The 25,570-nt window shown below is 35.3% G+C and overlaps 3 protein-coding genes and 1 pseudogene across 3 annotated transcripts; 3 read left to right on the forward strand and 1 right to left on the reverse strand.

The window, feature by feature from the left end:
• The first annotated feature begins 6,187 nt into the window (after positions 1-6,187).
• Positions 6,188-10,103, forward strand: LOC143606587 (zinc finger CCCH domain-containing protein 34-like). The gene is made up of 7 exons (XM_077082311.1): positions 6,188-6,516; positions 6,636-6,748; positions 6,945-7,010; positions 7,444-7,563; positions 8,095-8,355; positions 8,459-8,761; positions 9,408-10,103. The coding sequence occupies exons 1-7, from the start codon at positions 6,459-6,461 to the stop codon at positions 9,747-9,749; spliced, it is 1,263 nt and encodes a 420-aa protein (XP_076938426.1). The 5' UTR covers positions 6,188-6,458; the 3' UTR covers positions 9,750-10,103.
• A 1,367-nt stretch (positions 10,104-11,470) lies between these two features.
• Positions 11,471-16,085, reverse strand: LOC143606596 (serine/threonine protein phosphatase 2A 55 kDa regulatory subunit B beta isoform-like). The gene is made up of 14 exons (XM_077082316.1): positions 15,869-16,085; positions 14,799-14,902; positions 14,587-14,685; positions 14,381-14,500; positions 13,445-13,615; positions 13,266-13,357; positions 13,064-13,182; positions 12,851-12,974; positions 12,643-12,766; positions 12,471-12,539; positions 12,306-12,397; positions 12,131-12,208; positions 11,975-12,033; positions 11,471-11,886 (listed from the first exon to the last, which is right to left on the reverse strand). The coding sequence occupies exons 1-14, from the start codon at positions 15,966-15,968 to the stop codon at positions 11,762-11,764; spliced, it is 1,476 nt and encodes a 491-aa protein (XP_076938431.1). The 5' UTR covers positions 15,969-16,085; the 3' UTR covers positions 11,471-11,761.
• Positions 16,086-19,527: 3,442 nt separating this feature from the next.
• Positions 19,528-22,399, forward strand: LOC143605054 (uncharacterized). Its single transcript, XM_077081316.1, has 5 exons — positions 19,528-20,446; positions 21,326-21,378; positions 21,483-21,616; positions 21,693-21,838; positions 21,931-22,399. Exons 1-5 carry the CDS (start codon positions 20,278-20,280, stop codon positions 22,218-22,220), a joined length of 792 nt encoding a protein of 263 aa, XP_076937431.1. The 5' UTR covers positions 19,528-20,277; the 3' UTR covers positions 22,221-22,399.
• A 585-nt stretch (positions 22,400-22,984) lies between these two features.
• LOC143605064 (tropinone reductase homolog At5g06060-like) lies at positions 22,985-24,141 on the forward strand (annotated as a pseudogene).
• The last annotated feature ends 1,429 nt before the right edge of the window (positions 24,142-25,570 follow it).

Here is a 25,570-nt window from a genome sequence, read left to right on the forward strand (position 1 = left end):
TTGCAAAGGGACATCGATTACCTTTTATTTCAAATGAAAAACGTGCTTCTTATCCATTAGATTTGGTGCATTGTGACTTGTGGGGCCCTGCTCCTGTTACTTCTACTGATGGATATCGTTATTATGTTACTTTTATCGATGATTATTCCAGGTTTACATGGTAAAACGAAAACGGGATTCTATGCGGTTTTACCTGCATTTATTAACCTTGTTCAAACTCAATGCTCCCGCAAAATAAAAGTTTTCCAAAGTGATGTTTGAAGCGAGTTTGTGAACCATACAGTTCAAAATTTTTTTGAGGACAACGGGATTTTTCATCGATTTTCATGTTCATACACGCCACAACAAAATGGGCGTGCTGAAAGGAAACATCGCCATGTTGTTGAAATGGGTCTTGCTATGTTATTTAATGCACATGTTCCGGCTCAATATTGGGCCGATGCCTTTACCTCGGCTACCTATATTATTAATCGTGTGCCGACCCCTATCCTCGACAACAAGTCGCCTTTTCAAATATTATTTGATCAGCTATCATGTTACGCTAATTTTCGGGTCTACGGGTGCCAAGTGTTTCCTTGTTTGCGTGACTACGCCAAGCATAAACTTGAGCCAAGAAGTCTTCCATGTGTTTTCATTGGTCACAGCTCTTCTCACAAAGGCTTTCGGTGTTTGGATCCAACATCAAATCGTGTTTTTATCTCTCGCCATGCTCGATTTAATGAAGTGTTTTTTTTCCTTTCAAAGATTCTGGTGCCTCATTAAATCATCAACATTTAATCCTTAGAACTTTGTGTGTAAGATTTACCTGGCTCGACTCCTTTGCCTGCTAGCCCTACTTCATCCAGCCAGCCCAACCCCACCAGAAACTTCATGTCCACTTTGTCACCCACCAACCAGCCCACTACCTGACAACCCAGCTGAAATCAATCCCGACCCCACTACCGAATCCTCTACAGCTGCCAGCGAATCTGCCACTACCGAACCCGAACCAACTCCTACTGAGCAAGTACCCGACACCTCCACTTCCAACACTCATCCTATGAAAACAAGAGCCAAGGCAGGAATATTTATACCTAAATACCAAGCCGATCTTGCTGCCCTAAGCTCCTATGCCTTACACGTTGCCTTATCTTCTATTTTTGAACCACGGGGCTTCAAATCGGCTTCTAAAGATCCGAAATGGATGGCAGCTATGGACGATGAGATTACGGCGCTTCATCAAAACAATACATGGACTTTAGTTCCACGTCCCTCTTATACGAATGTTGTGGGTTCCAAATGGGTGTTTCGGGTTAAATACCACTCTAATGGAACAATTGAGCGTTATAAGGCACGTTTGGTGGCTCAAGGATTTACACAAATCCCAGGATTGGACTATTCTCACACCTTTAGTCCTGTGGTTAAAGCTTCCACGGTGCGCATTGTGCTATCTCTAGCGGTGCTTAACAAATGGAAGTTGCATCAACTCGATGTAAAGAATGCTTTTTTAAATGGCAATCTGACTGAAACAGTTTTTATGGAGCAACCACCCGGATTTGTGAACTCGCAATTTCCTAACCATGTTTGCAAATTATCTAAGGCCCTTTATGGACTCAAGCAGGCTCCACGTGCTTGGTCTCAACGTCTAAGTACGTTTCTTCTTTCCTATGGCTTCACATGTAGTCGTGCGGATACTTCACTATTTGTTCTTCACAAAGACTCACACATCATGTATCTTCTCGTTTACGTTGATGATCTCATCTTAACTGGAAATGATGAAGCCATAATTCACACCTTTATTGCTCACTTGCACTGTGAGTTTGCCATTAAAGATCTTGGGGATCTAAGTTATTTTTTTGGTTTAGAAGTCGTCTACACTAACACTGGCCTTTTTCTTACACAAGCCAAATATGCCAAAGATATTCTTCTCCGAGCACAGTTGTACGACTCCAAACCCGTGAGCACTCCACTTGCTCCTCACGAGTCTTTTTATATTGATGGAGTACCATACTCGGATCTTACTATCTATCGGTCTTTAGTCGGAGCTCTACAATACTTAACCATCACTAGACCAGATTTATCCTATGCAGTGAATCAACTTTCCCAGTTTCTTCATCGTCCCACTGTTGATCATTTCAGGGCCGTCAAACTTCTGTTGCGTTATGTCAAAGGAACACTTTCTTTCGGCCTCACCTACAGTCGTACGCACACACCCTGTGTTATTGGTTATTCTGATGATGATTGGGCACGTTGTCTTGATACACGACGCTCTACGTATGGTTATCCTATTTTTCTGGGTGGTAATCTGGTGTCTTGGAGTGCTAAGAAACAACCTACGGTCTCTCGATCCAGTTGTGAATCGGAGTATCGTGCAATGGCGAACACTGCCGCAGAGCTTGTCTGGATAACTCATCTCTTGCGAGAATTGCATGCTATTCCACCAGATAGTCCTACGCTATTATGTGACAATAAGAGTGCCTTGTTCATGACTCAAAATCCGGTGTCCCACAAGCGTGCAAAACATATCGATTTGGATTATCATTTCATTCGGGAGCTGGTCAACTCAGGAAAACTTTATACCAAGTTCGTTCCAACCAATCTTCAGGTGGCTGACATCTTCACCAAGAGTCTTCCGCGTGCTCAATTTGAAGTCTTTCGCAGAATGCTTCGTCTTGGCCCGCCACCGTTTCGATTGAAGGGGGTATAAATGGAAATAATTTGTAATCAATGTATTAATTGTGTTTCTTTGTATTTGTGATTGACTCTCCTTAATTACAGGAGAGATCTTCGTATTTCTAATTTATAAATATAGCTTCCAAATCCCTCAATTATTATTGAGGTTGATTTTATTCCATTACATCTATGTTGCATATGGGCTAAAGATCAATTACTCAAAATGCAAATTATTTAGCATTGGCTTGGAGGTAGATTAGGTGAGTCCCTTGGCAAGATCTCTATGGTGTTAAGTTAGAGTCTTTCTATTTATGTATTTGGGTTGCCTATTGAGCCAATATGAACTTCATCAATAACTGGAAACCAGTTATGGAAATCTTTGAGTCATGGTTGCCTAGATGGAAGGCTAAAACTCTCTTGTTCGGAGGGCATATCACTTTGTTTAAGTTGGTTAATGAAAGCCTTCCCATTAATTTTTTTCCTATCCATTAAGGCCCCTCTACATGTCAATGATGCTTTGGAACATATTAGGAGAAAATTTCTTGGGGGGTGGGGTCAGGGGCGGCCTTAAGGCATGGCGGGGTAGTCGACGGCCATAGGCCCGACACCCCGCTAGGCCTGAAAATTTTTTTTTTCAAATTTTTTTCTTATATATTTGTATGAAAAAAATATGTATAGTCAATGTTTTAACACAATTACATAACAATTAGCTTGGTCTAGTGGTAAATGGGTATAACATTTAACCAAAAGGTTGTAGGTTCTAGTCTCATATGATACATTTTTTAAGCTTATTTATACAAAAATTTTTTACACAACTCAAATCATAATTAAGTAAGCTCATTTAAAATTAAATTGTTTAAACCCAACAAATGTTCCTTTTACTTAAGGCCCAAAAACTATTTCGCCTTTGGCCCAAATTTTTTTTCTGTTTTTCGGAGCCGGCCCTGGGTGGGGTTGGCACAAATGATGTTTTCAAAATTCAGCGGATTGCTTGGGAGCGGATCACGGCTCCAAAGATTAATGGTGGTATGAGTTAGGTCTTGGAGAGCCATTAACCTTTCCCTACTTGATAAATGGTTATGGAGATCGAAAACGGATTCGGATAATCTTTGGTATAAAGTTATATCTTCAATTCATCCCAACTCTGATCGTTTAGTTTCGCCTTTGCCACTCAAAGCTAGCCTATCATGTACATGGAAAATATGGTATATTAGAGCATAAGAGGTGGAGCCCGGAAAAGGGTGTGAAATTTCTTGTACAAGGTAAAAGCACCACCCCCGGGTTTTCCCACTTCAAATTTCATCGAGAATCCCGATTATTCTCGAGTTAAATTAAATACATGACTTTCAGCAGTCATAACACTCAAAAATAAAATAGTTTAACCATATGAAAGATAAATAATTAACTTTTCACACTTTTATACTCTCTCAACTCTACACTCTTCATATTTTCTATTCAACATAATTCCTAACCATTAATTTACAACCTGTGAAAACAATAGTTCAACCGAGGGAGCTTACAAGAGGTTCACACGACCCGTGGACAATCACGGTGGAAACTACGTTAGCGATGGTGTGGTCAATACCTTCAATGTTCCAACTGTTGGTCACAGTCTTCAACTTTGATTAAATTTTCATGACAATTTTCATACCCATATGCGTCTGGATATATACTCACAATCAATAAATCAAGCCCTGGATATATACTCACAAAACTCTCTAATTCACATCCTTTATTTATAATCTCATCCTTCCCATCCTTAAACCATGAAAACACACTTCTTTTCCATCAAAAATATATTTCAATCAATTAATTCAAATAAATAAAACTTAACATACAAGCTATCAATCAAATTAAAAACATAACAAATATATAGCTAACTTAAAAAATATAATACTTTTATATTGACAATAATTTCTTTAATTAAAAATATTTACAATACTAAATTTAAAAACATAAAAAAACATGGTACTTCTAGTGTGTGGAATTGAAAAATAAAAAATCGCATGCTCATGTTCTTTAAATTAAAAAGTTGATCTATAGATAATATTAAATCGGGAATTCATGTGAATATACTAATATATAATAAAACAAATTATAAAACTATAAATGTTCTTTTCACAAGTTCTAGTATTGCTAGTGATGCATAATTTACAAGAAGCAGAGATTCACTAAATGATTAGGAAAATTATATTAATCAGACTTAAATTTATCAGTACCGAGAGATGAACGGTGTAGCTAAGTGCCACCTCACCCATCCTGATTCCACACTACATCCAATTTGTGTAGACTTATGAAAGCCAATGTGTCAGGGTATAACTTCTATGCCTACATGGTGATGTTTTCATAGGTAAATATAAAAATGATCGTATCTTTGAAAGGTAAAACACATAAAAAAAAGGTTATGTTTTGTTTTTATGCTTTATTGAACTATTATTATTAGGTGAATGTGATATTTGAAGTGTTAAAAATCAATATATTTTACAGTTTCTAGAAGTATATATGAGTTATGAAGGTTTAAATGTGATATACGAAATCACCCCTATGATCTACGGAATTTCAAACCTATTTTTTTCGACGAAAATGTACGTACTAAGTTGAACTACATATAAGTTTTGAAAAGTTTAGCATGATAAACCTAATAACGAATTACCTTTTACTTTATTGTCTTGGGCCTCGACCCAGGATAAGAATGATATTTGATGCGTTAATACATTTTCAATGAAAAAACTAAAAATTATAATTTGTACCCACAACAAATTGAGCAAACAATTTGTGTGTGTATGTATAATGAAAATCTATTTAAGCTAAGAAAACTCTTGAAACCCCAATGTAACAATCAACTTGTTTTTTTGATTTTTAACATAATGTAATACATGTTATTATCATCACGTAAAACAAAATTAGCAAAATAAATAAATAAATAAATTTAGTTTACCTACGAGATATACTATAGCTTGTTTGGGTTCGAAGGATTCATGGAAAGATGCATTAACGTCCCATTTGATTGATGTGGTCCATAATGCGAAGTCACTACATATAGTCTAAGCGTACTATAGGTGCATGCCATCAAAAGATTCAAAACCAAACAAACCGATTGCCGCCTAATATCATTCCGCCTCTGCTTCACTACCCAAATGAATCCAACACATCCCACATACGCCAATTATCAATATCCTCACATTTCACGCTCGGATATCAAAAGCATTCAAACCGTAAATGAAAACCGTTTGCACTACCCGATAAAACAACATTAATGTAGCTGAAGAAGCCGATGAAGCCTAAAGCACTACCCGAGGGTGCTTCAAGTATCCTACCGACGAAACTATATAATTATTCATGAAATTAAATAAGTTTTAAAAAAGTGAAATAAATTCCTCTAGTATCATTAATAAACAATCCAAAACATTCAATTTCAACATCCAAAGAAAGAGAAACCTTGAGAGAGAGAAAGCCAAGCAGGCAACAACTCTGTTGTAGTTGTTCTATATGGCGCCTTGGTAAACTAACAAACACTGAATAACACACACACACACACACACACAGATATTGCAATTTGCAAACAAACCCATAAAGATCAATCAAGAAATATACGTATATATCTATATCTATACACACACAGAAAGACAGCTTGTGTGACAAACAAACAAATTAACACAAACCCTCTTCTTTCTCTCACTAAAAACTCGATCCGAACCAAAACCCATTAACATTTCGATATGGGTTTCACTGTATAGTGTCGATAGATTAATAAAAACACAATCTTTAATTGTATAGTCATATATATATTTATATATAATCGAATAATGCAAACGTCACAGTCCGATCCGGTGACCTCATCAGGTCCTCAAACAGGGCTCGAAGGTAACTAACTAACTTAACTTGCAATTTCACATTTTAATTAATTGTTTAACTGTTTGATTATTTATTAAATGTTAATTTAGGGTTTTGTTTGATTGTTGATCGTTTGATGGTGAATGCAGAGCCTTTGTACCCTGAACGGTCCGATGCGGCTGATTGTATTTATTACTTGAGAACAGGGTTTTGTGGCTATGGTTCCCGGTGTCGGTTTAACCATCCCAGTGATCGCGGTTCGGTAATTCATTCATTTTCCCTAAATTTGCATTAATTGTAATGTGTTTTTGTTGTTATTTGTGATCAAGAAGCAAATTTGGTGTTTTTAGTTTGTGGATCTGTTTGGGAATTGGGTGATTTCGGTTTCGTGTTTATTTGATTTCACAAAATTGACATGCATTAAGTTAATTTAGGTTAAAATTAAGGTTTTTTTATAGGTTTATGGAGCTATGAGGTCTAGTGGCGAAGAGTATCCGGAACGGATCGGTGAACCCATGTGTCAGGTACTTCATTGAATTACTTACTAATTTTAAGATTGAATATTTTAACAAGATACAATCTTGTTGATTGCTTGTTGTTATAATTTATAAAACATGGATTGTTTGCATTTGGATGTATATTTATAGCTTTGTTTATAAATAGATTCATAACTAACTAACTTGTTCTACAAAGACTATGATCCAAATTTAATGCTCAAAGTTTCGTCTTTTTGTTACGATTGATTTAGTTGAAGCATAGATTCTGTTTTTTATTGTGGTAGTTGAAAGTCTGTAGATTCTGTATACATCATAGCAGTTTCGTTTTTATGTTAGTTACTGTTATACTAAGATTGACAGTTTGACAATTGACATAACCTTTTTTTTTGTTTATAGATTCGTCTGTTGCTGATGAATTTATATTTTTATGTCATTTATGCGTCTGTATCTGTTTTGTTAGTACTATATGCGAACGGGAATGTGCAAGTTTGGTGCTTCATGCAAATATCATCACCCAAGACAGGGAGTTGGGTCATCAAGTACAGTGCTGTTAAATATATCTGGATACCCTCTGCGTCCCGTGAGTTTCTGTTTTCTTTTTGTGGGTTGGGTAACGGGTCAAACTGAGTTTGGGTCAAACTGAGTTTGGGTCAAAACGGGCCGGGCTGACTAATAAACACCTTAACTGTTTTTATGATTTTTTTTAACTCTGATGAGCTAAATATGATGATAAAAAATTAATAATTAGATTATTAAAATACTCTTTTAACTTCCTTCAAGTTCCTGTTTTTTTTTCAGGGGTGACAAACAGGTCGGTTGGGTGATGGGTCAAACTGGATTTGGGTCAAAATGGTCCGGGCCGACTAATAAACACTTTTAATCATTTTTATGATTTTTCTATGTTGAGCTAAATATGATTATAAAAACTACATTATTAAAAAAAATAAATCAACTTCATCAACAAAAGACGAACCTTTAACCTGTTTGACCCATTTGAGCCAAACCTACTCGTTAATAGTTGAATGAGGCGAAGTTTTCGACTCTATTTTTGAATATTATTTTGTTATTAATCTGAGTTTTCACATAATATTCTCTCCTCAGGGTGAAAAAGAATGAATGTTCATACTATGTCAAAACAGGGCAGTGTAAGTTTGGGGTTACCTGTAAATTTCATCATCCCCAGCCCACCACCATCGTTCCGCCGCCACCGCAGCCACAGGTACCACCACCTGAATCTACACCTTCTGCTATATACCCATCTCAGGTGTTTGCAAGACCGTCTCTTCTTCCAGGCTCATATATGCCCGGGCCGTACAGCCCGGTCCTGCTTCCATCAGGAATGGTCCCATTTCCAGGCTGGTATCCTTATCAGGTAGTTTATGATTTTTATTTATTTTTATTTATTATTTTTTTATTATTACTTGTTTAGTTTAAAAGTTAATACTTTTAGCATGACTTAATTTTGATGGTTTTAGGCACCTGTAAATGTAAATCTGGAAGCTTCTTCTAATACTGTTGGAGCAGGCTCATATTATGCAATGACGCCTCATTTGTCTTCCCCTGTTCCTGCATACACTGGAGCGTACCTTTCTATGCCATCTTCTTCTGTTAAAAAAGAACACCCGTTTCCTGAACGACCTGGTGAACCCGAATGCCAGTACTTCTTGAAAAAGGGGGATTGTAAATTTGGTTCTTCGTGTAGATATCATCATCCGCCTGAGTGGACTGTACCAAAGTCAAACGTTGTGCTTAGTCCAATGGGCCTTCCTCTCCGCCCAGTAAGCATTTCTACACATCCCTGTTTTGATATATTATGTTCTGGTTTTAGCGTATTTCATTCATGTTTCGTAGTGCAACAAATGTAAATGTAGATGGGCGGGTGAGCTAGGGCTGTAAACGAGCCGACCCAGGGTGGGTTCAGGCTTGGCTGGTTTATTTTAACGAGCTAAAACTTGAGCCACTTGAGCCAGTTGGTGGCTCATTGAGCCGGCTCATTTAGTTAAAAAAAGTGAACTTTTATATGTTACACATATTGATAACATATATAAAAACTAGACATAATATTTACAACCTACACAAAAAAGACTTTTTGAATCACAGAATTCATTATTTATATGTGTATTAAAATTTGGGTAATTGTTTATTTATATTAAATTTGAGCCTAAACGATCCATTGACCTTGGCTTGAGCTTGGCAGGCTTACAGATCAGGCTAGCTCAGCTCGGCTTGTTTACAAATGAGCTATTTTCGAGCGAGCAACGAGCTTTTTGAACAGCTCTAGATGGGCAGGTCTGGTGGGTTGGGTAAGGGGTCATATGGGTTAAACCTAATATTAAACGTATCAAAATAAACATCTTTATCTTTATGCATGCTGAATGTTTATCGCATGGTAATATTGTCTACTTATAATATGTTATGTTTCAGGGTGCGCCTCTTTGTACACATTATGCTCAAAAGGGGGTGTGTAAGTTCGGTCCATCATGCAGATTTGACCACCCAATGGGGACATTAAGTTACAGCCCATCTGCATCTTCACTAGCCGACATGCCCGTTGCACCATATCCAGTTGGCTCATCAAATGTCACCCTGGCTCCATCATCATCTTCATCCGAGTTGAGGCCCGAACTTATTTCCACATCCGACATAGACGGTCTCGGTCTCTCCACCAGCATGCCTAGCGGCTCCGCCAGTTCAAGTTTGTCCCAAAGCATGCCAGTTTCCGACTCAACTGGCGGCACTAGCACCACCCGTCACCATTCCACATAACAAGTGGTACCGGTTCACATCCATCGCATATTCACATTATATGAACCTAACATGTTTTTTGTGTTCACATATTTACATGGCCTCCATTTTTAGTCTTTAATAAGCCAAAACGCGTAGGAAAAACCATATATAGTTCCCCAGCCGCCTCGAATTAGCTTTTGAATAACCATAAGGGAAAAAAAAAGAAGACATGGATTATGTGTTTATTTATATGTTGTGCTTCCTAGTACAAAGTGAATGTTGTTATCCCATCTTTTTGGATTTGGATTTAGTTTTAGAGAATGATATAGTGGTGCTTGTTGCCCTACACAATAAAAAGAGATATATATGATGTAAGGATTATTTTGAATACTCCTGTATGAATGTTACAAACTTGGATTTTCTACAATTTCTTTGCATGTCATAGTTTGCTAGAACTAGGAATGACGGGGGGATCGTCTTCCCGTGTTTGATTGTAAAACTGTATTCGTATCTTGTCCCGTACCTATCGGGTGTAATTTCCCAGCTCGAGATCCTCGTTTATGATGTTAGATGGTTAAAATTATTCAAATTTTCATCACCTAAAACTCATTTCAAAGACCTACTTGAAGTTTAAATTTGAATTCTAAACAACTTTTTTAAAGTTTTCAAATGCAATTTAGAATATCATTTTATATTGTTTAATATTTTATAACACATCCACATATATGGCTTAAATAAAGGTAAATGGATTTGCTATAAGATATCAGGTATTCTTAAGATTATTCACATAACCAGTCCTATATTCGAATACTTGTACCGGATATCAATCGCTTAGCCTTTCCTTTTTGAATGGGAAAAAGAATCTTAATTCGAACTCTTCTCGGTTAAAGAATCATATTCTTGTGCAACATAAAGTTAAGATCAGATAAAATTCCCCCAAGTTGACATGATCTGTTTCAGCCTTTGAATCCCCACGTCACCGATCCCTTTTTAACTACGTCACTGATCAACTTCCCGCTTTTAACCCGTGTTTCAACACCCCTTTCGCCTTTTCGAGTTCATTTGAAAATATCCGACATCTTTTAAAACATTCGAGCAGTGTATCTAAAGGGACGTAAAAGCTAACTACTACTAACTCAAACACGACTAGGGTTGTAAAGAGCCGAGTCGAGTCGAGCCAGAGTGTGCTCGAGCTCGAACTTAATCGAGCTGGCTCGAGCTCCGCTCGTTTTCTTTATCGAGCTGACAAATCGAGCTCGAGCTCGGCTCGTATAAATCTCGAGCCGAGCTCGAGCTCGTCGAGCCGGACTCCTTTAATTTTTTTATTTTTTATTTATTATTTTTTTATTTTATATTTTACAAAATTTGATATATAAAATACAAAAAATATAATTTTAACATACATATATATAAAACTTATAAACTAGAGAATTTATAAATTTATTTGTTTTATTTTCATTATTCTTTTTTAAGGTTTTAGGTATTAATTTATGTATAATTTTTATTTATTTATTTCTTGATATGATATTATATATAGATATTAAAATTTAGGGTTTAATCTAAACGAGCCAACGAGCCGAGCTAACGAGTCGAGCCAAGACCGAGCCACGAGCCGAGCTGACCCTGGCTCGAGCTCGGCTCATTTAAAAATCGAGCCGAGTCGAGTCGAGCTCATTTAGAATCGAGCTTTTTCGAGCCGAGCGAGTTTCGAGCGAGCCACGAGCTTTTTGAACAGCCCTAAACACGACTAAACAAAAACTCTTAAATTGACGACTAGGAGATTAACCTTGGTAAATCAAACCATGTTCATGTAGAATGTTTATGAAGTCATCTTAACCAAATATATGATACAATGCAAAAGACTTGATCCGACATGACATAAAAAAATCTCTCATTTAGTTTAACTGATTCACAACACAGCTACTTCCTTCCAATCCAAACATAAACCTCGGCCCCAACTACCAAATTACCTCGGTTTTTTGGGTGTAGGAGAGCGCTCACTTATACTCATTTAATTCAAAAAATTTACAATAACGCCATTTTTCCCGTCTTCATGCATAATACATATACAAACTGTTTGAAGCAGCACATGCAATCAAGTTTTCACTTGGGTTCCATGCAAGGTGGAGCAACTTTGTTGTTAAATCAAAACTATTTCCACTTATATCATCTGATCCTATTGATGAAAAGAGTTGGTAAATATATTTGGTGCCGGAAAATAAGAAATTAATGACATAATTATGAGTTGAAAATGATGTGCATACCTCCATGAGAACTGTTTCCAGGGGATTTTGAGAATCTTGGAGGTGTCTGGATTTGTCTCCTATTAATTAATCAAAAACAAAAACATCAAATATAAAAGTAAGAACATTAGCAGAAATAGACGGATTATTAATTTATTGGCATTTGCCAATTGGTACCTTGTGGGATTCTTGGTTGCCTCTAAAGTTGTTGCTTCGGTGCTGCCCTCAGAACAACCGAACACACGAAACAGATGGCTGAATTATTATTAAAAAATAGTTAGTACAACATTAAACTAATCCCAATTAATTAAAACCGGATAGTTCTTTTTTAAGAAAGAAAGGTAAGTCAGACCTGTATGAACCAGTTGCCACTCGCTCTCCATCTCCACTCATGCAACATCCAAACTTGTCAAAGATTGCATCATTTTCATACATGTCACACAGCTGAAAGATATACAAAAAAAATTCAATAAAAGAAAGTGATTTAAAAGGTGTTTTATTATTATTTCATTATTACCTTGGGTCTCAAATGTTCATGCACCTGAAAAGTTGCAACTGGACCAGAACCCATATTTATATCCCACATCTGACATATATGCATGAAAATTGAAAAAACTATGAGAACTGAGATAATTAGTTACAACTTTTATATGAAAAAAAGCACTTATAAAATCGTTTAAAACGCGTACCTTAAGTGTCATGTAATCACGACTTAATATGTACCGACCCCCCTTTGCAAACTTAATATCAGAAATTGAGGATATAATATCAGTAAAGAAAGATTTAGAACCAGGAGCTTCTTGTTCTTCAAACCTGCAACAAAAAATTGATCATTTCAAACACATTTAGAGAAAAAGCATTCTCTTCTTTCCATAAAAATGAACTTTATTCACTAACAATTTGCCATGAGTGTCACATAAGGCTGACTGTCGCAAATCAATAAGCCTAATTGAACCTTTTGAGCTGCTATATGCCAACATGTTACAATGTGAAGGATGAAACTCTGCTGATGTTATCACCTCTGCACCAACAAATAACTGAATAAGTATTAACAATTAAAAGCTTGAGCAGGTTATTTCTAATGGAAATAATTGCTATAAATGAATCCACCAGTTAAATCCTCCATGTTTGCAGGTTTCTTGTCGACAATATTATAACTCTGGCTGTTAATTTCCAAATTCCAAAGGTTTATACGAAGATCATCAGCTGATATAAATGTTTCACCATCACTACAGGATGAAAACAAACAAACTTACATCAGTATATTTAATTCAAATAATTAACTTAATAATATGGCCATATGGGAGCACACCTGTTATTTGAGATGGAATTAATGTGATAGTCATGTGCATGAGCAAATGTTCTTCTACATCTAGCTAAAAGGCTGGTTTCATTACTGGTTATCTGAATACGACAGTTGAAAGTTGAGATTTTAGAAAGTAATAATAACAAACAATTGAAAATTATAGTGACCAGGAATTATATAACTACCGTAGGTAAATGTAGTGATGTAACTCCCCTCAATGGAACATTGCATCCTCCGTTTGTAAAACATGCTTTGAATGATGTTGGCTCGCTTGAAGTAGTAAGAAAACCGTTACTTGTCGGTTTTTGAGGGTTGAGATTAAAGTTGCATACCTTCTTGATCTTCTTTTCTTGAACCTGTTCAAATAAGAAGTAAAGTAGTAGAAGTGGACATTTTGATCGTTTACTTATTAATGTGTTGACTTGGGTTATTTTTTGACTTTTTTCCTCTAAACTGGTCCAACGAGTATAATTAAAAAAAAAGTATCTTAGAAGGAGATAATATACGCTTATTCAAAACCCTCTAAACCATTTCATTCAAAGAATAAGATTGTGTTCTATTCTTATTTAATTATTAATAAAAGATAAAGAAAAGAGAACAAAGGTAGTTCAAGTAAGGGTGTGAATTTCTAACACGATACAGACCTAACACAGAATTCGCGAGTCTGGGCTTGGTATAAAAGGGTTCGGGACAGTTTCATGTTGCACCCTGCGAACCCATTTAACCCTTTTGTAAGCGTATTTTATGTGATAGATAAAATTCACTGGCTAAGGTAGCCAAAATTTTAAACAAAAAAGGAAGCTGACACGTGATTTTATAACTAAAAATGTAATTGTTTTATATAAATTTGTATTTTTTGTTGTAAAAATGTAAGCTTGGAAGTATTAATATGTACAAAATTAAATAACTTTCGGGTCAATCGGGCCATGTTCGTGTCAACCCATGAATATGCGTGACGTATTCGGGTTCACATGTCTAACACCATTTTCAGTGTCGTGTTGGGCTGGGCCCGCCAACCCACGAACACGACCCGTTTAACCCTCCTAAGTTCAAGTCAACCCAACACGCGCATGTACCAAAAAAGTGGTAAAAGGTAACATCAAACTTCCAGAACTTCCTACCTTCCAGAACTTTACAGTTTTATCATTAGTGGATAGCAAGAACATGGCATTGTTAGCTGTCTGACAACATCTGATCTTGCTGATTTTCTCCTCAATTTCCAAGCTCTTTAGATAATCAAACTGACCTCACAACAATCAATGGAAGAATTAAAAAACATGACCCATAAAATACTTTAAAATATATGAAGATGGTTAATGCTTAATACCTCTGGTTCATGACTTTGAAATTCAGTTTTATAATGAAATTCAGGGTGCTGGCTGCTGGAACAATCCATTGCTTCTTGAACTTTCCGATGACCACCGTCCTAATTTACACAGGTTCATGTCATAATATGGAAGTTCGTAGATGATTTAAAGATTAAAGATTTAGAAAGAATAAATGTAGAGAAATTTAAAAGAAGACTGTAAAGTAGCATACATTTGTTCTGTTAGTTCTTTCAAACAAAACCACACGACCCCCACGATCTCCGGTTGCAAGATAATCCCCGGATCTATCAAATTCTATTGCTGAAATGATATCAACTGCAAGTAAAGCGGTTAAACTGTAATCAGTAGACTGCATTGTCAACTATTAAAGAAAAGAAAAAACCATAAAATAATAGCCAAGTTTCAATAATGCTGCAATAAAGTCACTCAATTGCTGTGAGATTTTTCATAAGTGCTTAAATTGAACAACCTAAACGAATCGATTATGAAACTCGGATATAATATAGTCTTTTTCCTTCAAAGTTACCTCCTACTTTGAGTTAAAAGTGAAACAAAATAATCAGTAAATACAAATCAAGTTTCATATTTCTTCCACTTGTGTCACTTAATTTACAAAAAGTAAACCTTTATAAAAACTTCACAACAAGTGAAGTGAACATTATTGAAAGATAAGTAGTATTGTAGTTAGTAGGGATGAGCTCGGTACGGTTAATGGTACCGAAATTCGAATAAAATGGCTCCCGATACCAGTACGGTACTGGTACTAAAGGCAAAAACTTGGTAAAATACCATTACCGACACCGTACCGATCCAAAAACCTCAAAAAGTTGGTACTGACAATACCTGATTCGGTACTGGTAGCCGGTACCATTTGCTCAACCTTACTAGTTACTAGTTAGAGAAAAGTGAGTGAATTGAATGAAACAGTATTGAAACATTGTTATTATTATGTGAAATAGTCCCATTAAGTTATTAACAGAAAAACACTATTACATCATAATCACTATGTTAGCAGCAGCAGCAGCAGCAGCAGCTTTTGTCAGAAAGCGCAATGCAACAATTTCAATACTATGAGCCAGTACTCACATATGATTATTGAAATTGTAGGTATTCCATAAATTAATTGGATCTATGTTTTGCCCTAAACTCATCTTAATTAAGAAGCTTTAAAGACCAAAAACCCTAAACCTTCAATGAAAATGTGAAATTATAAATAATATTATTAGAGAGAAAATGAATTGGCATAGATTATATAATAATAATTAATAATAATAATAATACCTTCTTGAAGGTCTTCACCGGCGGCACGTTCACCAAAAACCTGAGAGAATTTCCAGTCTAAACCCTCGTGAGTCATGGCCACGTCACCATCGCTGTCCATTGTTGGAATCAATACAAATCAAAATCAAGCTGATGAAGAAGATGAATCAGTTTGTATAGCCATTATTATTAATAATAATATTATTATTTTGTGTTGTGTTGTGTTGGATCGAACCAATAGGAATTGGAATTGGAATTAGAATTAGGAGTGAGAGTGATGAGTAGGGGTGTGGGTGTGGGTGTGGGTGTGGGTGTGGGGTGGGGGTGGGGGTGGGGGTGTATTGTTGTTATCGGGCAAATGGAATCTCAATTACACTTTCGGCCCGATCTTATTATTTACTTATCATTGTTGTTTTTATTTTGGGTCAAACAAAACACAAATAATAATAGGTGTTCTTAGGTTATGGGGGTATACTTTAACCCTTAGATGGGTTAACATGACATGGCACTTTAAAATGGATTAAACCCACTCCTCACTTGTGTTAAGTGTGTTAAAATGACCCATGGATTATGCTTCTAACGGGTTAAAATGAACAATATGCATTAAATATGTATTAATTACTAATTGTTTTGTTATTATTTATTTTGGTAATTAAACTAAATGTTTGATTTTAAATTAAATATTAATAGGAGAGAGATGGAGTTAAATGAGTTAAACCATTTCCTTTGGATGACATGGAGTGAAAGAGAAAAAATGAGTGATGTGGAGCTTATGTGGAGTTAGAATGAGTTAGAGTATACCTCATAGCCTTATTGTGTCACCATAAATTAATATTTAACACGAACTAGGGGTGTGTAACCGGTACGACCTGAACTGACTCAAACCAAAATATCCATTTCAAACAATGTAGTCAAGCTTTTGTCTACCATCATCATGTATTCCTTAAATGTCCATTACCAATAACCTTGGTTCCTTCCTTAAACTTCTTTACACTCACTAATTTTAAACCAGTAGTTACTTGGCACGTGTACTATATATCATCGGCCTTACTTATATACCGTCGAAAGATTGTATATAATGCCGGCCTCAAAAATATACCATCGGATTCCAACTTAATAATTTCTTTTATAAAATAATTTATTTTTAGAATCATTTCCTAAATTTTTGCAGGGGCGACGGTATATACCATCTTCCGATGGTATATATGTAAGGTCGACAGTATATATGAGAGTCTGACGGTATGTATGACACATGGCAAGTAGCTATTGGTTTAAAATAAGTGAGTCTGACAAAATTTAAGGGAGGATCCTACAGTATTGATAATAGACATTTAGAAAATTTATAATGATTATGAACAAAACCTTGACCACCTTATTCAAAATGAACATTTCAGGGATTTTCCCATTACATAATCTATTGCTCCTTATTTAGTATTTGAAAAGGAAAGAAAGAATTATTTAGTATTTGAAAAGGAAAGAAAGAAGGAAGAGAAAATTATTAAAATAGACCAAATGGTGAGAGAGAAACTTAAATAGGCCAAATTTTAAAAAGTTTTTAAAAATAATCCAACCAAAACCATCTCCACCGATGCATTTTGTTTCCCGTCGATAGATTTCGACCGTCACTAAAATGCTGACACGTGTAAAGAGTCTGACCCCACCCGATAATTTTCTGATCAAATCCATCTCCTCCATTATTTTTGGTGCGAAAATCGTCTTTGCGAAAACCATCTCCTCCGTGATGTTTGGTCATGTTTTCATCTCCGTCTGAGTTTTCTAAAAAAGTTTAAAATTGTGTTTTTTTAATTCGTTTGACGAGACGAATTTCACGTGAATTTTATATTTTCACATAAAATCCACCAAATAATCTTCTTCTTCACATTAACATAATCTACCAACAACCTCCTCCCTACCTCCGCCGCCACCCATCTTATTTCTCGACGAGCTCCAAGACCTCACCCTTATCTGGCAAGCCACCACCACCGCCAGAAATTCATATGGATTCGGAATTAAAAATAACATAATAACCCTATTGTTTTTTTAGAATAATCACATATTTTACAGTAGAATGAAATGCTGAGTGAATTAATTAAAATTAAATAACTTAATACAAAGTTAACTTTATATCTAGAGTTATATCTCAACTTAGTAAACATATGTAAATCAAAACTTCTTTATGATCTCGAATCAGTTATAAAATAATATTGAACTTATATTTAGCATGATCATATGCAACTTTGTAAGATTATTTTTATTTACAACTCATTTCAACCCAACATTTAATAAAAAAACTAATTTATCTTTTTTTAACATATACAACAACCCAATCCAAGTTTTAAATCTCATTCACAGCCCAACCTCAACCAATTTTTTATTAAATAAATATGATTTTTTATTATTTAAAATGTAAAAAAATACATTTTAAAAATTACAAGTTTGCGAACCAATAGTTTTGTATCGGAATCATATTAATAATTTATATATATTTATATAAAAAGTTGGTTTTAATAAAATTTATATCGCAACATTCAAATAAAAAAAAGAACCGTAAAAAAATACATTTTAAAAGTAACAAGTTTGCGAACCTATAGTTTTGTATCGGCATCATATTAACAATTTATATAAAAAGTTGGTTTTAATAAAATTTATATCACAACATTCAAATAAAAATATGTTAAGCAATACTGTACAATTATATTTTTTAGAAATAATAAATATAAGAAGTTATTACCATAAAATGAAGTTTAAGTAAAACTAACTGGTAGAAAGAAAAAAAGAAAAAATAATAAATTCAACCAATAATTTTTAAGAGTGTATCATTCTAAAATAATAAAAGAAAATACAACAACCTACTGTGACTTTGGGTTGTGGCAGCGACCGGGTTATGGGATTAGATTGCAAACAAATGAATTTATTATTTTCTTTAATTCCAGGTGACAACCTTCTCTTGAAATGGTTAACAAAAAAAAGTGGTGTATAAGTAAATCTCACAGTTGTCATCAACACCACAATTTGACTTTCTAACACACCCATACAAAATCAAATTTCCCTAATTAAAAATGGATTAATGAACTTCTTTTACTTTTCATAGGTCAAATTACTCACGTAGTTAGCTCTGAAAAAGTAAAGTGGTGAACCTTATGGTTTACATGGTTGATTGGTCCATATGTTTGATGAAATGGAAAAAAAAAGAATAGACTTTTTTCATTTGTCGACCCAAACCTTGTTTTCTTTTCCGGCGGTGGTGGTGGCGGCTTGCCAGAAAAGGGTGAGGTCTTGGAGTTCGTCGAAGAAGAAGATGGGTGGCGGCGATGACGAAAGTAGGGAGGGGTTTGTTGATAGATTATGTGAAGAAGATGCAGATGATGATTTGGTGGTTTTTACGTGAAAAGATGAAATTCACGTGAAACTCGTCTAGTCAGACGAATTTCAAAAAAACACGATTTTCAACCTCTTTGAAAACTCACAACAGAGATGAAAACAAAACCAAACATCACAGAGATGATGGTGTTCGGAGAGACGATTTTCACACCAAAAATACGAAGATGGATTTTATCAGAAAATTGTTGGGTGGGGTCAGACACTTTACACGTGTCAGTATTTTAGTAGCAGTCGAAATCCATCGGTGAGAAACCAGATGCATCGACAGAGATGGTTTTAGATTATTTTGAAAAACTTTTTGAAATTTGGCTTATTTTAAATTTCTCTATCTTATCATTCATTTTGGAAATTTTCATGTAAAGAATTCAAAAACTGTCCGTTAGAGAAAAGCCCTAGGGTTTTACAGTTGAGCTCAAATTCTGCTTTACTTCCTCAATTTAGCTTCCAATCACGAGCATGAAGCTGCAAACCCTAGCTTCACCACCACTCGAAACCTTAGAACCGATGCTAAACGAGTCAATTTACCACTACCTAGCCGAGTTCCACAAAGGCCGAACCGATTTCTCCGAACTCAGCTCCATCTTCTTCCGCTTAATCCAGTCGATGACCGATCCACCCCTCGAGTTCATCTGGTTCTATTCCGCCATCACATTCCAACCCCTAACTCATTCCCAACACATTCTCTTATCCATCAAGAACTTGTTTCACTCGCTCTCGTGATCCCAACGCTTACGGTTTTTCCAATTCGGTGTCGCTCGTTGCGCCGGTTCTGTACCGCTTAGTTAAACTAAAATGTGAGGTTAAGGTTAATGGATTAGATAATGAGATCATCATAGGTTTAGTGGATGAGATAATCGGTTACGTTATTATGTGCTGTAATGATGGTTTGGTGGAGCGAGAGGTTAGGGTTAGGGTTTGTGATTCGGCGGTGAGTTGGGTTGGGTTGGTGCCGATTTGGATTGCTGACGAGGTTAAAAGGAGTGAGGGGCGTGTGGATGGGTTTAAGTTGTTTTTTCCGCTTACGAGTGATGAGATTCGGAAGGGGGTGAATGGAGACTGGGATGAGTTACCTTGCTGCGGTTGTTATGGTCGAGACGCTTTTGTTTAGGCTGTGTTTGATGTTTGAGTCAGGGGAGTCGCGGATGGATTTGTGTAAGGATCTTAAGAGCTGTGCTGGTCAGATTATTCAGGGGTTTAAGAAGTGTTCGTCGTGTTTAGGTCAGAAAGTTACAAAATCATTTGAAGTTTTTGTGAGTTTGTTTATTAGGATTGATATATGAGACCATATGAACGGACTTGCAACCATTGATAGTAGGCCTGTAAACAAACTGAACGATTAGCGAACTGTCCGGCAGGAAGTTCGTTTATGTTCGCTTATTTAATAAACGAACAAATATGAACAGCACTTTTTGTTCATTTAGCTAAACGAACGAACATGAACGCATGTCTTGTTCATTCATTTATGTTTGTGAACGTTCACTTACTTTTCTTTCATACAAATTCATTTATGTTTGTTCGTTTACGTTAATTTAAGCTCATTAGCTTACTTTTGTTTGTGCTCATTTGTTTTCGTTTATTAATATGTACATTTAATTTTTTTTAAGCTCATTACAACTTAGTCTTGTTTTAATAACTTTTTAGGCTAGCAAATTGTTCTTCACATTGTTTTTAACTGGTTTTAGCTATGTTATTTCATTTATCTATGTTCAATTATGTTCGCTCGCGAGCCATTCGTTTATATTGTTAACGTTCGAACGCAAACGAACACGAACATGATCATTTTCTTAACAAACGAACACAGACAAGGAAACCCTGTTCGTGTAATTGTTCATGTTCGATCGTTCGGTTTGTTTACAAGCCTATTTGATACCTTATTACATGGTGTCACAGTAGATTTTGTTAATGATTTTCAGTATCTAAATTTGTGTTTAATTAATGCATTCAAATCTTCATAGACAGTTTCCTCATTGTATTAGATCTGCAAGATATACCTTCCAAACTTGTTCCTTGTTACTAGTTTTAGATATGTCATTATTAGTTATTAATTACTTTGTTCAAAAGATGACTAATTATGCTTTTTATAATATTAATTAACAGTTATGCTTTTCAAACTGCTGTTGGAACCAAGTTTGCCTGTTGGAGAGCTTTTGGTTAGTTTTTCTGTACCAACCGACTTATTATCTTGTCATACTACAATGTATGCCTATGTAAATGAAATATAATATATGTATTGTATACAATTATATATCTACAGGCTAAACCAGATGAACTGATCCTGAGGCGAGTGCTTTATGAAGTTGCATTGGATTTCGGCCCGTTACTTGGTTGTGATAAAGAGATTGTGATTTTATGGTTGTTTGTCACAAACTCAGCATTGCAGTTTGCAAGGTAATTAATGTCTAAACTACCCTTCTATTTAAATTATGTAGCTTGTATTATGACTTGTGAGTTTTTTGGGTTGTAGGGAAAATGGTGACCCTGTTGGAGTCGGTTATTTTCTCAACGCCTTTTCAGCATCTCAGCTGCCACATCAGATAATTTCATGGGTCACTGGCGTGACAGTTATGAAACCAACCGTACCTGATATTTCCTCCCCAAAGGACATTATTGGTACTTTGCTTTTTTAATTTATGTTAGAAACTTGTATGTTTTCACACACTCTGTTAATATATTGATTATTTAAAAAAAATAAAAAAATGTAGGGTGGCTTTTGATACTGGAACAGCAGGGGCTTAAAGTATGTGATCACAGCATCTCGGAATTACATGAAAAAGCTTTGAAGTGCAGAGATGATGAAGTCAAAGATAGTCAAGCTATGGTTGAAGATATCAAAGTCAAAGATGGTCAAAGTATCAACGGGAGAAGAAAACGTGAGAGCACAGGGTTTTGGGAGGTACAGAAGCATATGAAAGTTGTAAATGGGTGTCACGAGAATCTGGGAGATGATGGTAACTCGGTTGCTGATCAAGAAATGGTAGATACGGTTCATTAAGTTGACTTGGTGGTTGTACAATGTTCTAACATCTGAATGGTTTGTTGCTGCAAAGGTTTAACTTTAGGTCTAACTTCTAATGCTTGATTTTGTTATGCTGAACCAAAGTAGACCCATTGAACGGGGATGTGCGTATTAAATAAACAAGTGGATTTCTGGTTATATGATGACTTGAACTTAATTCGTGTGCAAATGTTAAAATTTGGTCTTGTTTAAACTTACAACAAATGTGTGTGACATTTGTTTATTCATAGGATAGGATTATTCCTCTGGCCCTTTTCTTTTCAACTTGCTAAGGATTCAAGGACGAATCTTTTTCGAAGACAGGGAGAAGGATAGACCCGACAACAATAGATCCGGGGCAAGACGACCCTAGTAGTATTGACCAATAGTTGAGCGGGACGACTCATGAAGTTAAACATTTTGAGTGGCTCAAACCCCTATTTATTTAATATTTTTTCCATAGCACTTGCACCAATTAATCTTACATATGTTATCGAAAAATGAAAACGTGAAGAAGTGATATTGTTGTAGAATCGTTGCAAATCAGGATAAAAGTGAGTGTGGTTATATATTAATACCTTTTATAATATTATTAAATGCTTTTTTATGAGTTTTGGTAAGGCAATATTAGATTAAAACTAAATATAATTGTTCGGTTGATTAGTCATGATTATAAAACAAGTATTAATCATTTAATCTCATAGGTTTAAGAAAAAAATCATCAAAACAATCATTTGACCAAATTGTGACATATTAATGTATCATATAAACCACAACAAATGTTCATTTTAGACAAAAATTTAATAACATGACAACGGCTGCAGATACTGGTACTGAAACTAGAAGTCCCCGATGGTCTCTAACTGGACTGAATGCTCTTGTCACTGGCGGCACACGTGGAATCGGTCGTGCTATCGTGGAAGAGTTAGCGGAGTTTGGAGCCGTGGTACACACTTGTTCTCGCAATGAGGTCGAGCTTAATCACTGTTTACATGAGTGGTCCGTCAAAGGGTTCAACGTCACTGGATCCGTTTGCGATATATCTTCTCGTCCTCAACGCCAACAGCTCATAGAAAAAGTCTCCTCTATTTTCAAAGGAAAGCTTAACATTTTGGTTAGTTATATTATCAAGTAAACATTTTATAAGTCCTTGTTAACACATATCTAACAAGTGTTTTTACATTACTTATTTTCATTTAGATAAATAATGTCGGGACAAGTATAATAAAACCTACTACAAAAATATACTATCGACGACTATTCGACGCTCATGGCTACTAATTTGGAATCTTGCTACCATTTGTGTCAACTTGCACATCCTCTTTTGAAGGCTTCGGGTGTCGGTAGCATTGTCTTCATGTCCTCTGTAGCGGGTCTAGTTCATGTTTTTTCTGGATCCGTTTATGGTGCCACTAAAGGTATTCGTTTTCTCTAACCATTTCGGGGTATGCAAGATTACAATATTTCATCATGCAAGATTAATATGTTTTTTGCACATAGGTGTTATTAACCAGCTTGCAAAGAATTTAGCATGTGAATGGGCTAAAGACAATATCCGAGTTAATAGTGTTGCGCCATGGTTCATCAAAGCCCCGCTTGTCGAAAGTGTAATATTTCACACCATACCCTTTTTGTATACCATATTATTTACGTTTTGGGTGTTCACAGTTTGGTTTATTCTAACGTTGTTTTTATTTTATTTTTCAAAATTCGGATACCCCGAAATATATATTGTATGTAGATGCTAAGTGATAAACAAATTTTGGACATGGTGGTATCTAGGACTCCATTGAAACGCCCGGGAGAAGCAAATGAAGTTTCATCAGTGGTGGCATTCCTTTGCATGCCTGCTGCTTCTTATATCACTGGACAAACAATTGTCGTGGATGGAGGATTCACGGTTAACGGCTTCCCGTGAACCGGCCAATTCCAATTTAGACATGTGTTTTACCATGTGACAGTGACAATGACATTGAAAAAAAAACATGTGTTATTGTAAGTGACAATGAACGGTATTATTTAATGGATAATATTTATTATTTTTAAACGGGTGATATTAATTCCTTTTATTCTTTTAAACAAATACTTGTCATCCAAACACATTTTTTTTAAAGCAACTATGTTTTTGGTAAAATTTATTTCAAAACGTTCAAGACAAAAAATAAACAAGGCTACATATTTATTATTATCATTACTATACTATCGACCCCAAGTTATTTGAGAACAGTCAAATTAAGTGTTAAATTAAATATATAATATACAAAATTAAAAACAAATAGAACACTTGTTTGGGCACGAAGAAAAAAAATGCATTTTAACTAGTAAAAATAACTAAAATTATATTATTTCTCTATCTATAATCATGAAATTTCCACGGAGATCCAACTCACGGCCACTTCACACATCCTTTGGTGTGACAATCCGCAAACCAGACCAGCTCAATATCCGTGTTTAAGGTTTGTAAGGATACATGCGTTTAAACTTCCAATTAATCAAGCCGATCATGGCTTGCAGCCCTGTTTTAACGTGAGTTTTACATCAATTTACTCATATCCTCGTTCCGATTAAAAAAAACTTAGCACGTCAGTTTGAAATTCGGATGAAACTTAACGGGGTTAAGTTTTTTTTCTAACAAATGTCCAATGAGAAAAAAATGTAAAAGGTGTGACTGATGACAAAAATATTATCAGGTGGGGCCTAGTGTCAATTAATTCGATTTCCAGCACACCCCTATCTATTTAACCATACCCAAATGAGCTTAAGAACATTTTTTAAGTGAAACGATATATAGTAAGTTGATATCAAAATTTGTTGATGAAGAAGTTAACTATTAAGCAATTTTTTTATTGTTATGTAATGAAATATTTCTTTCGATTTGAGTACTTTGTTAAACTCACTAGTGGTTAACAACGTAATAAATCAAGATCCTAAGTTTAGTATAGTGATGGTACCTACTTCAATTTGAAAATTGTTATTTGCATTTAATTTGTGTTTGTTTATGTCCATTTAGAATATTAACAAACATACATAAATAAACACGAATGCCTTCATTTTCCTAATGAACAAACACAAACAAAAAGTTTTGCTTTTATAGGTGTTTGTGTTTGTATTTGTTCGTTTGTTCGTTTGTTTCGGTTTGTTTAAATGCATAAAAGATACATTTCAAAAACAAAGTTTTGTAGGATTGTATAATTTAAACAGTTTAAACTTTTTTTTAATCAATGGGATATTGGTTTTTAATACTCTCAACTTTCCCTCATTGGTAGATAACACTTCCAACTTTCGATTTGTCACCCACCACTCCCAACTTTCACCCTATTTTCTTGTACCACTCCCCGTCTAAATGA

This window comes from Bidens hawaiensis, unplaced genomic scaffold, assembly GCF_021521415.1.
Source record: "Bidens hawaiensis isolate Kalapana, Puna unplaced genomic scaffold, B.hawaiensis_p1.1 tig00002123_1, whole genome shotgun sequence".
NCBI lineage: Eukaryota > Viridiplantae > Streptophyta > Magnoliopsida > Asterales > Asteraceae > Bidens > Bidens hawaiensis.